This window comes from Vipera berus, assembly GCF_964194415.1.
Source record: "Vipera berus genome assembly, chromosome: 17".
Lineage (NCBI taxonomy): Eukaryota > Metazoa > Chordata > Lepidosauria > Squamata > Viperidae > Vipera > Vipera berus.
This window is the reverse complement of record NC_138220.1, coordinates 6318168-6331042: the sequence shown is the minus strand read 5'-3', so window position 1 is coordinate 6331042 and position 12875 is coordinate 6318168. Positions and strand designations below refer to the sequence as shown.

Genomic DNA, 12875 nt, shown 5'->3' with positions numbered 1-12875 from the left:
AATATTCCCGGGCAATATTTTTGCCTTGGAACCAGAGAGGGGTCCTCGCCGAGAGCTGTGGGCCTTCCCTCCAAGACATGTCTGGCTGAGTATTTCGAGAAGGGAGAGTTTCTCGCGCACGTTTGCTCTCCGTAGAAATAATTGGCAACCAAACGTATTCTATCAGTCGTGTTGAGACGGCTCAGGTAGTGTATGGCAATAGCACTTAGACTTATATACCGCTTCAGAGTGCTTTGCAGCCCTCTCTAAGCGGCTTATGGAGTCAGCGATGTTTCCCCCCCCCCAATCTGGCTCCTTATTTTACCGACCTCGGAAGGATGGAAGGCTGAGTCAACCTTGAGCCGGTCAGGATCAAACTGCTGGCAATGGGCAGAGACAGCCTGCAATGCTGCCTTCTAACCACTGCACCACCACGGCTTCCTTCCTTCCTTCCTTCCTTCCTTCCTTCCTTCCTTCCTTCCTTCCTTCCTTCCTTCCTTCCTTCCTTCCTTCCTTCCCAAGCAATAAGACTTATATACTGCTACACAGTGCTTTACAGCCCTCTCTAAGCAGTTTAGCTACCATATTGGCCCCAAACAATCTAGGTCCTCATTTTACCGACCTCGCTTATACATCGCTTCACAGTGCTTTGCAGCCCCCTCTAAGCGGTTTACAGAGTCAGCCTCTTCCCCCACAACAATATGGGTCCTCATTTTACCGACCTCGGAAGGATGTAAGGCTGAGTCGACCTTGAGCCGGTCAGGATCGAACTGCTGGCTGTGGGCAGAGTCAGCCTGCAATCCTACATTTTAACCACTGCATACCATGGATGGACGGAAGGAAGGAAGGAAGGACAATAGCAATAGCCCTTAGACTTATACATCGCTTCACAGTGCTGTGCAGCCCCCTCTAAGCGGTTTACAGAATCAGCCTATTTGCCCCCCAACAATTTGGGTCCTCATTTGACCCACCTCGGAAGGACGGAAGGCTGAGTCAACCTTGAACTAGCCAGGATCGAACTGCTGGCAGTGAGCAGCAAGTTAGCCTGCAATGCTTCAGTCTAACCACTGCGCCACCACGGCTCTGCTGCGTGTGTTCCTTTATTGTTGAAAAAGGAGGAATTAAATAGCAGAAGTGGGAGGAGGGAGTCTTAACACCTCTTTCTTCCTGGCACAGAAGTTGTGAGGATCCAATGGCTGCTAGCCTGGATGGTTGCCTGCCTCCGAAAGTCACTGCGGGCCAAAACAGACCGCTAGACTAGATGGGCACTGCTTACAGCCTTAGTTGTCTGGAAGAAGAGAGGTGATTTTTAAAGAAAGCGTGTGTGTAACCACACCCTCCTCTCTTCTAACTGTACCAGTTGTGCGTAGGGGGTTCGACAACGCCACCCTGGGCAAATGTCACCATCCAGCCCGAGAATCTAAATAATAATACTCCGGATTCCGAAAACCTTACGCTTTATTGAAGGCACTGCGTAGTTACGTTGAAGCAAAACTAGCCGTGAGGTTCCCCTGCCCCCCCAATCAAAGAGTCATTTTCCCAGGCAAGCCCCCAACGTCTTAACGTGGTCCATATCAACAAGTCCACTTTGTTACGGGAACGGTCTGCTTCACAACCACACCTCTTCCAACCGGGAGTCTTCCAACGTGGCCCTTTGATGACGTGTGGACTTCAACTGCCAGAGTCGCGTGCCTGGCTGAGGAATTCTGGGAGTTGAAGTCCACCAGTCATGAAGGGGCCATAGTTCCCCCATGCTGGCTGAGGAATTCTGGGAGTGGATGTCCGTGAGTCATGAAGGGGCCATAGTTCCCCCATGCTGGCTGAGGAATTCTGGGAGTTGAAGTCCACCAGTCATGAAGGGGCCATAGTTCCCTCATGCTGGCTCAGGAATTCTGGGAGTTGAAGTCCACCAGTCATGAAAGGGCCATTACTCCCCATGCTGGCTCAGGAATTCTGGGAGTTGAAGTCCAGAAGTCCAAGGGGCCATAGTTCCCCCATGCTGGCTCGAATTCTGGGAGTTGAAGTCCGCAAGTCACGAAGGGGCCAGGTTGGAAGACCCCCTGCCTTAAACTAAAACCCATTTGTTCCCTCCTGGCAGGACGAAGACTCCCTCTGCAACAAGCTTTGCACCTTTACCATCACGCAGAAGGAATTCATGAACCAGCACTGGTGAGATTCCCCCTCCTGCCTTAACCGAACGTGTGTCTGTGTGTGTCTTTTTGTCTGCTTTGTCGCAAAGTGCTTTGTCTCTCATTTTCTCCCCACCTCACCTCCCCGGCCTGCTGTGTTCCTACCTTGGCAGGTACCATTGCCACACCTGCAAGATGGTGGACGGAGTCGGCGTCTGCACCGTCTGTGCCAAGGTTTGCCACAAGGACCACGAGATCTCCTACGCCAAGTACGGATCCTTCTTTTGCGACTGCGGGGCCAAGGAGGACGGGAGCTGCCTGGTAGGTCCCGGGGCTGAATTCTCGAGGAGGGGGTGAGGGTTAGGGTTATCCCGCTTTGTGCCAAACGGCCGAGTCTGACTTGAGGTCCCTGCACGGTGCTTCTCCTCCTCCTCCTCCTCCTCCTCCTCCTCCTCCAGGCCCTGGTGAAGCGGACCCCCAGCAGCGGCATGAGCTCCACCCTGAAGGAGTCGGCTTTCCAAAGCGAACCCCGCGTCTCGGAGAGCGTCCGCCACTCCAGCTCCTCGCCCACCGACAAGTCCAAGTCCTCCGCCAGCGACGGCCGGCCGGGCGACGAAGACAAGCCCAAGAAGAGCTGCCTCTGCAGAAACGTGGAAGGCTGTCGGGAGCAGCTGCAGGCCCAGGTTTGTGTGCGTCTATCTCTGTTTCTGTCTCTCTCTCTCTCTCTCTCTCTCTCTGTGTGTGTGTGTGTGTGTGTGTGTGTGTGTGTGTAGAGCGGTCAGGGTGCCAGGAAGTCTTCTTACCCCCGCCTGTCCTTGCCTCCCCCCCCAAGGCCAACTTCTCCTTTGCCTCTTTGGTCCTTGAGCTCCTCAACTTCCTGATGGAGGCCATCCAGATCAACTTCCAGCAAGCCTCGGCCATGGGCAGCAGCGGCCGCGCCCAGCAGGCCCTGAACCAGCTGCACACCTTGGACAAGACAGTGGAAATGACCGACCAGCTAATGGTGAGGAGGGCAGCGGGTGCCCGGTGGGGGAAGAGTGGGGGTCTGGCTGGAGGGGAGACCCTCCAGAAAAGCCCCCTTCGTTCCATCCTTCAGAGCCAGGCCTCTCGTCTGGACTCAGGTGCCCAGCAGGGCTGCTTTTCAGAAGTCAAGAATTCCAGGTTAATACTGGGTTTACCCGAAAATAAGCCCTAGCTTGATTTTTTTGGGGTTTGGTGGGGAGGGGGAGCTAACATAAGCCCTACCCCAAAAACAAAGCCCTAGTTTTGGGGCGGGGTGCACACCTAAAAATGAAGCTAGGGCGAGGAGGGGGTGGAGCTGCCCCACGTGCCCCCACCCCCGCTTACCGTTGCAGCCTGCCTCTCCTCGCCGGCCCGCTTCTTCTGCGGCGTCCCCCGGCCCGCCTTTTGCCGTCCGAGGCCTTTCCGGGAAAAAAATACCGGCCGGAGCGGCGTTCTCCACCACGGAGGCATTTCCTTCGGCCGCAAAAGAAGTGGGGCGGGGGGGCAGGGCTGTCGGTGCTGTAGGGGAGTGGAAAAGATTGCCCCCCCCCCGGAAGTAAGATCTGGTGCCTCTTTTGGAGGGGAAGAAAAAGGGAAAAGAAAGAAAGAGGAAGGAAGGAAAAGGAAAGGAAGAGGGAGGGAGGAAAGAAAGAAAGAAAAAGGGAAGAAAGAAAAGGGAAGAAAGAGGAAGGAGGGAAAGAAAGAAAAGGAAAGAAGGGAAGGAAGGAAAAGGAAGGAAGGAAGGAAAGAGAAAGAAAGGAAGAGAGGAAGGAAAGAGAAAAAGGAAAGAATGAAGGAAGCAGAAGGAAGGAAAGAGGAGAGGAAAGGAAAGAAGAAAAGGAAGGAAGGAAAGAAAAAAGGAAGAAAGGAAGGAGGGAAAGAGAAGGGAAGGGAAGGGAAGGAAAAGGAAAGGAAGGAAGGAAAAAAAGGAAAGAAGGAAAGCAAGGAAAAGAAAAAAGGAAGGAAGGAAAGAGAAAGAAAGAGAGGAAGGAAAGAGAGAAGGAAAACAAGGAAGGAGAGAAGGAAGGAGGGAAAGAGAAAAGGAAAGGAAGGAAGGAAAGAAAGAAAGAACAAAGGGAAGAAAGGAAGGAGGGAAAGAAAGAAGGGAAGGGAAGGGAAGGAAAAGGAAAGGAAGGAAGGAAAAAAAGGAAAGAAGGAAAGCAAGGAAAAGAAAAAAGGAAGGAAGGAAAGAGAAAGAAAGAGAGGAAGGAAAGAGAGAAGGAAAACAAGGAAGGAGAGAAGGAAGGAGGGAAAGAGAAAAGGAAAGGAAGGAAGGAAAGAAAGAACAAAGGGAAGAAAGGAAGGAGGGAAAGAAAGAAGGGAAGGGAAAAAGAAAGGAAGGAAGGAAAGAAAGGAAAGCAAGGAAAAGAAAAAAAAGGAAGGAAGGAAAGAGAAAGAAAGGAAGAGAGGAAGGAAAGAGAAAAAGGAAAGAACAAAGAAGGAAGGAGAGAAGGAAGGAGGGAAAGGGAAAGACGAAAGGAAAGGAAAGAAGAAAAAAGGAAAGAAAGAAATAGGAAAGAAAGAAAAAGGAAGGAAGGAAGGTGTTCTGTACCAGCCTACTACCGGCCCTGCAGATAAGGCAGGGACAACCCCTTTTACAAGAAGGCAAGAGGCTGGAACTAAGCCTGCCAAATTTATTAACATAAAAACATAAACAGAGCAAAGAGAGCAAACACGAACCATGAAACAGGAGCTATTCAAACGGTTGCCTTCAGCAAACCAGCCCTCCCACGCATTCCCCTTTTATACAGTTCAGGGCGTGGCTTCTCTCTGCCTCCTTCCGAGGTGCCCCATTGCCTTCCTCTGTTTACTCCTGATTGACTGCCTCCTGCGTCGGGCGTCCTTGAACAGGGCCTGCTGTGGGTCATCTTCATCCACGCTGTCAGGCTCACACAGCTGGGTCTCCGTCCGTGACCAGGTGGGAGGGGCCTGGCTGAGGGCTCTGCGGAGCCTCAATATTATTCTCAGCAAGCTGTTCAACACTCCCTCCTCCTCCTCTGAGTCGTCCGACCCAACTGCCGAACCCACAGGCTGACCCTGAATCACAACAGAAGGGTCTCGTTTTCGGGGAAATGCGGTATCCTCACCCGAGGTTCCAGGCTGTGTCGCTCACGGCCTCCCCCTTTTCCCCCCCCCGCCCTGCTCCCCCCCCCAGGTGCCGACTCTGGGCTCCCAGGAAGGAGCCTTTGAGAATGTCCGGATGAACTACAGCGGGGACCAAGGTCAGACCATCCGCCAGCTGATCAGCGCCCACGTCCTGCGGCGGGTGGCCATGTGCGTGCTGTCCTCGCCTCACGGGCGGCGCCAGCACCTGGCGGTCAGCCACGAGAAGGGCAAGGTGAGTTGGCCGAGGAGGGTCTGTCCCCCAGGAGCGGGGGGAAAAGGACCCGTACGAATCTCCGGCCCTCTCTTGGCTTCCACCTGGAGTTTGTGCTTGAGGGGGGTTGGGGGAGAGGGGGGGGAAGAAACTTTCGATTTGGGGGGGTTTGATGGATTAGATTGACTCCTTGTTATAGAAATGGCTCTTTCCTTTGGAAAAAGGGACAAAGTGGTAGGTGCGACCTTCACGCTTTATTCGGCTGCCCCAGGGGAAGTCGGAAGTCAGCGCCTTCGCTTTTCGCCCTCCTCCTTCCCCACTGGGCCCTACTGTTTGTTTTTTTGTATTTGGGTATTTTATCTCGCTAAGGGACGCGGTGTGGCTCAGTGGGTTAGGACGCTGAGGTTGTCGATCAGAAGGTCGGCAGTTTGGCGGGTCGAATCCCGAGTGCCACGTAGCAGAGTGAGCGCCTGTTACTCGTCCCAGCTTCTGCCAACCTAGCAGTTCGAAAGCACATAAAAAATGCAAGTAGAAAAATAGGGACCATGATGGTGGGAAGGGAACAGCGTTCCTAGTCATGCCGGCCACATGACCCCGGAGACGTCCTCGGACAAGCGCTGGCTCTTCGGCTTTGAAACGGAGATGAGCACCGGCCCCTAGAGTTGGAAACGACTAGCGCGCATGTGCAGGGGAACCTTTACCTTATTTTATCTCACAATCCAATAGAATGTTATACATTTGTATAAAATCTGCCGATCTCCAGCGTAGAAGGTAGAGGGAGAGGTCCCTGGCGCCCTGATCGTCTCTCTTCCCCCCACCCCCAGACACAGACACACAACGACAAAGCTGGGGCCTGCAGCTGCTCCCGGCAACCTTCCCCATTTCTGATCAGGTCTAACCAAGTGGGGCTATCAACCAGCACCATAAAGTCTGTAAAACCCGGGGGGGGGGGAAATTCCCAGTTGATAGACGTCAAAGTGAGCCCGAGAACCATTTCCGGCAATCTGCAGTTTCGTGTTCTTTGCAGCTGGCAGGCAGAGATCCCTCGAGGCTCCTGGGCGGAAAACCGGGATTCCGGGAGCTTCATTTAAATTCTTCTCCCCCCCCCTCCCTTTCCTGGGTTGTAGCGATAACTCTGCCGCAATGTCCGTGTGTTGCTTGCCCCGGCAGATCACCGTGCTGCAGCTCTCCGCGCTGCTGAAGCAAGCCGATTCCAGCAAGCGGAAGCTGACGCTAACCCGCCTGGCCTCTGCGCCCGTCCCCTTCACGGTGCTCACCCTGACGGGCAACCCCTGCAAGGAGGACTATCTGGCTGTTTGCGGGCTGAAGGTAAGAACAACAACAACAACAGTAGTAGTAGTAGTACCACCAATAATAATAGGCGCCTTGGGTGCAATCCCCAAACAACTGGAGCACCACTTGAACACCATCATCGGCACTGACCAATTCGCCATTAGTCAATCGCAAGAGGCGGCCTTACTAGGAACTGCTTCCAACCTGCGACGAGATCTGTGATACCATCCAACATCCACATCTGCCTATCCAAGGTCCTTGGGAAGGACTCGATAGGTAGACAGAAGTGCCAAATCCAGTCTGAACATCTGGCTGACTGTGATGATTAATAATAATAATAATAATAATAATAATAATAATAATAATAATAATAAGAAGAAGAAGAAGAAGAAGAAGAAGAAGAAGAAGAAGAAGAAGAAGAAGAAGAAGAAGAAGAAGTAGTTGGAAGGGACCTTGGAGGTTGTCTAGTCCAACCCCCCTGCTCAGGCAGGAAACCCTATACCATTTCAGGCAAATGGCTGTCCAGTCTCTTCTTAAAAGCTTCCAGTGTTGGAGCACTCACAGCTTCTGGAGGCAGGTGGTTCCACTGATTAATTGTTCTAACTGTCAGGAAATTCTTCCTTTGTTCCAGGTTGCTTCTCTCCTTGACTAGTTTCCATCCGTTGCTTCTTGTCCCGCCTTCGGGCGCTTTGGAGAATAGCTTGACTTCCTCTTCTTTGGGGCAGCCCCTGAGATACTGGAAGACTGCCATCCTGTCCCTTTGTGTTTCTTTTGAAGACGTTTCCCTTCTCCCCCAAGAAGCTTCTTCTGCTCTGACCGGAGGGTGGGGGGGGGGAGAGGGAGGATTTATACTCCTTGCAGACAGCTGGACATTTGCATCCTTTTAGAGAGTCGTTGAAGCCACCTGGAAGTTTTACCTGTGTCCTCAGGCTCACCTGAGCGGTACAAATGGGTGTGGAGCCTTCTTGGCTGCAGGATATTTTTGGTCCTGGGTCCCTTCACAGTTTGAAAACGGGCCCGGGCTGTCTGTGCTGTCTGAAGAAAGTCCGGTTGCCTCCTGAGAAAAGGAAAGGAAAGTGGGGGGGGGGGAAAGCACCTCCGGGGCAAGGATGGATGGCTGACAGCCTCGCCAGACGGTCAGTCTGTAACTCCCCTCTCTTGACCCCTTTTCCAGGACTGCCACGTCCTCACCTTCAGCAGTTCGGGCTCCGTCTCGGATCACCTAGTGCTCCACCCTCAGCTCGCCACGGGCAACTTCATCATCAAGGCAGTCTGGCTTCCGGGATCCCAGACGGAACTGGCCATCGTCACCGCCGACTTTGTCAAGGTAGGGTCCGTGGAGGCTGACCTAACTCCTCCTGCTCCTCTCCCTCTGCTCCAATCTCCTCCAGAACCTCTTTCGTGGCCAGCTGGCGTGGCCTCTCTGGTCTTCCCAACCCCCTTCCTTCCTTCCTTCCTTCCTTCCTTCCTTCCTTCCTTCCTTCCTTCCTTCCTTCCTTCCTTCCACAAGAGCCCTGCTGGGACAGTGGTTAGAATGCAGTATTGCAGGCTGCTTCTGCTGACTGCCGGCTGCCCACAGCCTGCAGCTGGATCCTGACCTGCTCAAGGTTGACTCGGCCTTCCGTCCTTCCGAGGTCGGTAAAATGAGGACCCAGATTGTTGGAGGGGCAAATATGCCGACTCTGTAAACCGCTTAGAGTGGGGGGGCTGTAAAGCACCGTGAAGCGGTATGTAAGTCTAAACGCTACTGCTGTTGCTGTAGCTGATCGGATGTTGCATTAAGAGCCGTGGTGGCGCAGTGGTTAGAATGCAGCATTGCAGTTAGTCTGCCCACTGCCAGCAGTTCGATCCTAACCAGCTCCAGTTTGACTCAGCCTTCCATCCTTCCGAGGTCGGTAAATTGAGGACCCAGATTGTTGGGGGGGCAACAGGCTGACTGTAAACCACTTAGAGGGGGCTGCAAAGCCCTGTGAAGCGGTATATAACTCTTATTGCTTGGGAAAGGGAGCAAGGAAGGAAGGAAGGAAGGAAGGAGAGATGGAAGGGAGGGAGGGAAATAAGGAGAAGGAAGGAAGGAGGGAGGGAGGGTAAATGAGAAGGAAGGGAAGGAAGGAAACGGAAGGAAGCTGTAGTGGCACAGTGGTTAGAAGGCAGCATTGCAGGCTGGCTCTGCCAACTGCCAGCAGTTCGATCCTAACCAGCTCCAGTTTGACTCAGCCTTCCGTCCTTCCGAGGTCGGTAAAATGAGGCCACAGGCTGCCACTTGTAAACCGCTTAGAGGGGGGGGCGCAAAGCTCTGCAAAGCGGTATATAAGTCTTAAGTGCTCCTGCTGTTGCGCAGATCTACGACCTCTCGGTGGACGCCTTAAGCCCCACCTTCTACTTCCTGCTGCCGAGCTCCAAAATCCGGGACATCACCTTCCTCTTCAACGAGGAGAGCAAGAACATCGTGGTCATCATGTCCTCGGCCGGCTACATCTACCTGCAGCTCATGGAGGAGGCCAGCAGCGCCCAGCACGGCCCGTTCTACGTCACCAACGTCCTTGAAGTCAGCCACGAGGACCTGAAGGTATCCAGCCGCGCTCGGCCTCCCACCTCGACACGGCCACGGCACCGTCCAGAAACCCCTCCAGATTTTAAAAAGGGGGGGGGGGCTTCCTTGAGGGAAAGGGACCAACTCGACCCATGGCCAACCTCTCCGTGGGACAGCTCCCTGTGGGACAATTCAACAATTCTATTTAATTATTGAAAATATTTTTTAAAAAAAATGTTCTACTTTACTTCACATTTCACTTTGACCCTCCTTTGGTAGCCTTTAATGATTCTGTTCCACCACTTAGAATAGAGTAGAGTAGGAATGGAACGGAACGGAATAGAATAGGAAAGAATGGAATGGAATGGAATGGAATGGAATGGAATAGAATAGAATAGAATAGAATAGAATAGAATAGAATAATAGAATAGAATAGAATAGAATAGAATAGAATAGAATAGAAAATACGGAATGGAATAGAATGGAATAGAATAGAATAATGGAATGGAATAGAATAGAATTAGGAATAGGAATAGGAATAGGAATAGGCATAGAATAGAATAGAATAGAATAGAATAGAATAGAATAGAATAGAATAGAATAGAATAATGGAATGGAATAGAATAGAATTAGGAATAGGAATAGGAATAGGGAAAGAATAGAATAGAATAGATTGTAGAATAGAATAGAACATGGATAAATACAATAGATTAGAATAGAATATAGAAATAATAGAATAGAATAGACAGATTGTAGAATAGAGTAGAATAGAATCTTTATTGAGAATGGAATGGAATGGAATGGAATATGGAAAGAACAGAACAGAATAGAATAGACAGATTGTAGAATAGAACAGAACAGAACAGAATAGAATAGAATATGGAAAGAATCGAATAGGAATAGAAGCAGAATAGAATGAAATGGAATAAGAATTAGAATTAGACTTTTTAGAATTAGAATTAGAATTCTCTATTGGCCAAGTTGGACACACAAGGAATTTGTCTCTGGTGCAGAAGCTCTCAGTGTGCATTCAGGCAGCAGATGATAAATCACAATCATAGATAGTCCTTGTAAAAACACATTCCATCATAAATCATAAGATAACAACACTTAGCCATAGTCATAGGATACTAAATCAGCAATCAACCTAAAGCATACCAGCATGAAGCAATACAACTCGTAAGTTACAAGCTACAAAGTTATCGTCACAAGGCAAGGTAACAGGAGGTAACAGGAAAGATGAGAAGAAGAATAGTAACGCGGAAGTTTGTCAGTGTTGTGGGGAATTAGTTGTTCAGCAGAGTGACGGCATGGGGGGGGGGAAGGGGAAATCTCCTTGCGTCTTCAACAGTTCTGGTGTGCAATGCCCTAGAGCACAGGGGTCTTCCAACTCGGCCCTTTCGTGACTTGTGGACTTCAACTCCCAGCATGCCTGGCTGAGGAATTCTGGGAGTTGAAGTCCACGAGTCCTCAAAGGGCCGAGTTGGAAGACCCCATGTGCCTGGCTGAGGAATTCTGGGAGTTGTAGTCCATGAGTCCTCAAAGGGCCGAGTTGGAAGACCCCATGTGCCTGGCTGAGGAATTCTGGGAGTTGAAGTCCACGAGTCCTCAAAGGACCGAGTTGAAAGACACCTGCCCTGTGGCATTGTTTGGAAGGTAGAAGTTGGGTCCAGGATGTGAGAGACCTAGGCACAAACTTCCTTCATATATATTGCAACTTTTTGTCCCTCGGCGAGTGGGCTGAGGCCGCTCGGAGAGTCCGAGGCGGGTTTTTTTTTGGCGGGGTGGAAGCCCACGCGTGCCCTCTCTTCTGCCTTGTGTCCCCGGCAGGACAGCAACGGCCAGGTAGCCGGAGGCGGTGTGTCCATCTACTACTCCCACGTCCTGCAGATGCTTTTCTTCAGCTACACCCAGGGCAAGTCCTTCGCGGCCACCATCAGCCGGGCAACTCTGGAGGTCCTCCACGTCTTTGCCATCAACATCAAGAGGTGAGGCCCTCCCCCTCCCTCCCTCCCCTCGCCCAGTCGGGATGGATGCCGAAAAGCCAGGGGGAATTTGGGGACGGGGGTGGGCGTCTTGCCACTGAATTTCCCCAGCTTCGTGGAGGTCTCGTACAGGCAGTCCTCGACTTGCGAGCACAATCGGGCCCCCGGTTTTCCGCCGTTAAGCGAATGCTGCAAAGGGGATGCTGCAAAGGTCGCGACTGTGGGGAGGGGAACCGGTCCCCAGGCACTTCCCCCCCCTCGTGCCGTTGTAACTCTGAGTGGTCGCTAAAGGAGCTGTCGTAAGTGGAGGACAGCCTGCATTCTTTTTCCAGAAGGACTTGGCTGTGCAGCTGGGAGCGAATGGCTGGTAACTCCCGGTTAACACACACACACACACACACACACACACACACACACACACACACACACACACACAAAGGGAGGCTCAGCTAATCTCAATGTATACATGGTTGTACTTTGACAATAAAGGTTCATTCTCTCTCTCTCTCTCTCTCTCTCTCTCTCTCTCTCCCACACACACACACTCTCCCACACACCCCCGGCCTCCCTGTCTTCCAGCTCTAACGGGGGGACCAGCAAGACCCCCCCGGCCCTCTGCCAGTGGTCCGAAGTCATGAACCACCCGGGCCTGGTGTGCTGCGTGCAACAGACGACCGGCGTCCCTCTGGTCATGATGGTCAAGCCGGACACGTTCCTCATCCAGGAGATTAAGACCTTGCCGGCTAAAGCCAAGGTGAGCTCAGCCAGACCTGCCTTTTGGGAGGGGGCTGAGCAGCCTGGAGCCGGGGGTGGGGGTGGGGGTGGCGGCGCTAAAGCGGTCGGAGAACCGCACGCTCACCGAATCGGCTTCCGAATCGGCATTCGTGAAGTTAACGGGGGTGGTGTGTGGGGGGGGGAGGGATTCGATTCAGGTTTACCTGAGGGGTGGGGGGGGTCCAGAACCCCTGCGGAGCCTCCTTCCTGCTGGCCAGCCCTCTTCCTCTCCCCCCCCACCCACCGTGGCCTCACCCCCCGGTGTGCCCTTCCCTGCCGTGCCAGATCCAAGACATGGTGGCCATCCGGCACACGGCCTGCAACGAGCAGCAGCGCACCACCATGATCCTGCTCTGCGAGGACGGCAGCCTGCGGATCTACATGGCCAACGTGGAGAACACCTCGCACTGGCTCCAGCCCGCCCTGCAGCCCAGCAGCGTGGTCAGCATCATGAAGCCCGTGCGGAAGCGGAAAGCGGCAGCCCTGCGTAAGTCGCGGCTGGCTCAGGTTGGCTCTGGAGGCTGGGCAGGCGGCTCTTTCTCCCTCTGTCCCGCTCTCCTCCTTCCTCCTCTCTCCCCTTCCTTTCTCCTCCCTCCCTCCTCCTCTTCCTCCTGTCTCTCTTCCTCCTCATCATCTCTCTTTCCTTCCTCCCTTTCCTTCCCCCCTCTCTCCTTCCTTTCTCCTCCCCCCTCCCTCCCTCCTCTTCCTGTCTCTTCTTCCTCCTCATCTCTCTTTCCTTCCTCCCTTTCCTTCCCTCCTCTCTCCCTCTCTCCTTCCTTTCTCCTCCCCCCTCCCTCCCTCCTCCTCTTCCTCCTGTCTCTTCTTCCTCCTCCTCTTCCTCATCTCTCTTTCCTTCCTCCCTT

At 52.7% G+C, this 12875-nt stretch overlaps 1 protein-coding gene across 4 annotated transcripts in view; it reads left to right on the top strand.

The window, feature by feature from the left end:
* Positions 1–12875, top strand: part of UBR4 (ubiquitin protein ligase E3 component n-recognin 4) — a 118073-nt gene that overhangs the window by 37151 nt on the left and 68047 nt on the right. For all 4 annotated transcript variants that reach the window (XM_081341484.1, XM_081341483.1, XM_081341482.1 and 1 more), the window contains 11 exons: positions 2078–2148; positions 2282–2429; positions 2567–2791; positions 2941–3111; positions 5266–5448; positions 6598–6756; positions 7895–8047; positions 9062–9289; positions 11084–11241; positions 11818–11992; positions 12298–12499. In XM_081341484.1, the coding sequence (XP_081197610.1) occupies positions 2078–2148; positions 2282–2429; positions 2567–2791; positions 2941–3111; positions 5266–5448; positions 6598–6756; positions 7895–8047; positions 9062–9289; positions 11084–11241; positions 11818–11992; positions 12298–12499 (1873 nt within the window). The remainder of the gene's footprint in view (positions 1–2077; positions 2149–2281; positions 2430–2566; positions 2792–2940; positions 3112–5265; positions 5449–6597; positions 6757–7894; positions 8048–9061; positions 9290–11083; positions 11242–11817; positions 11993–12297; positions 12500–12875) is intronic.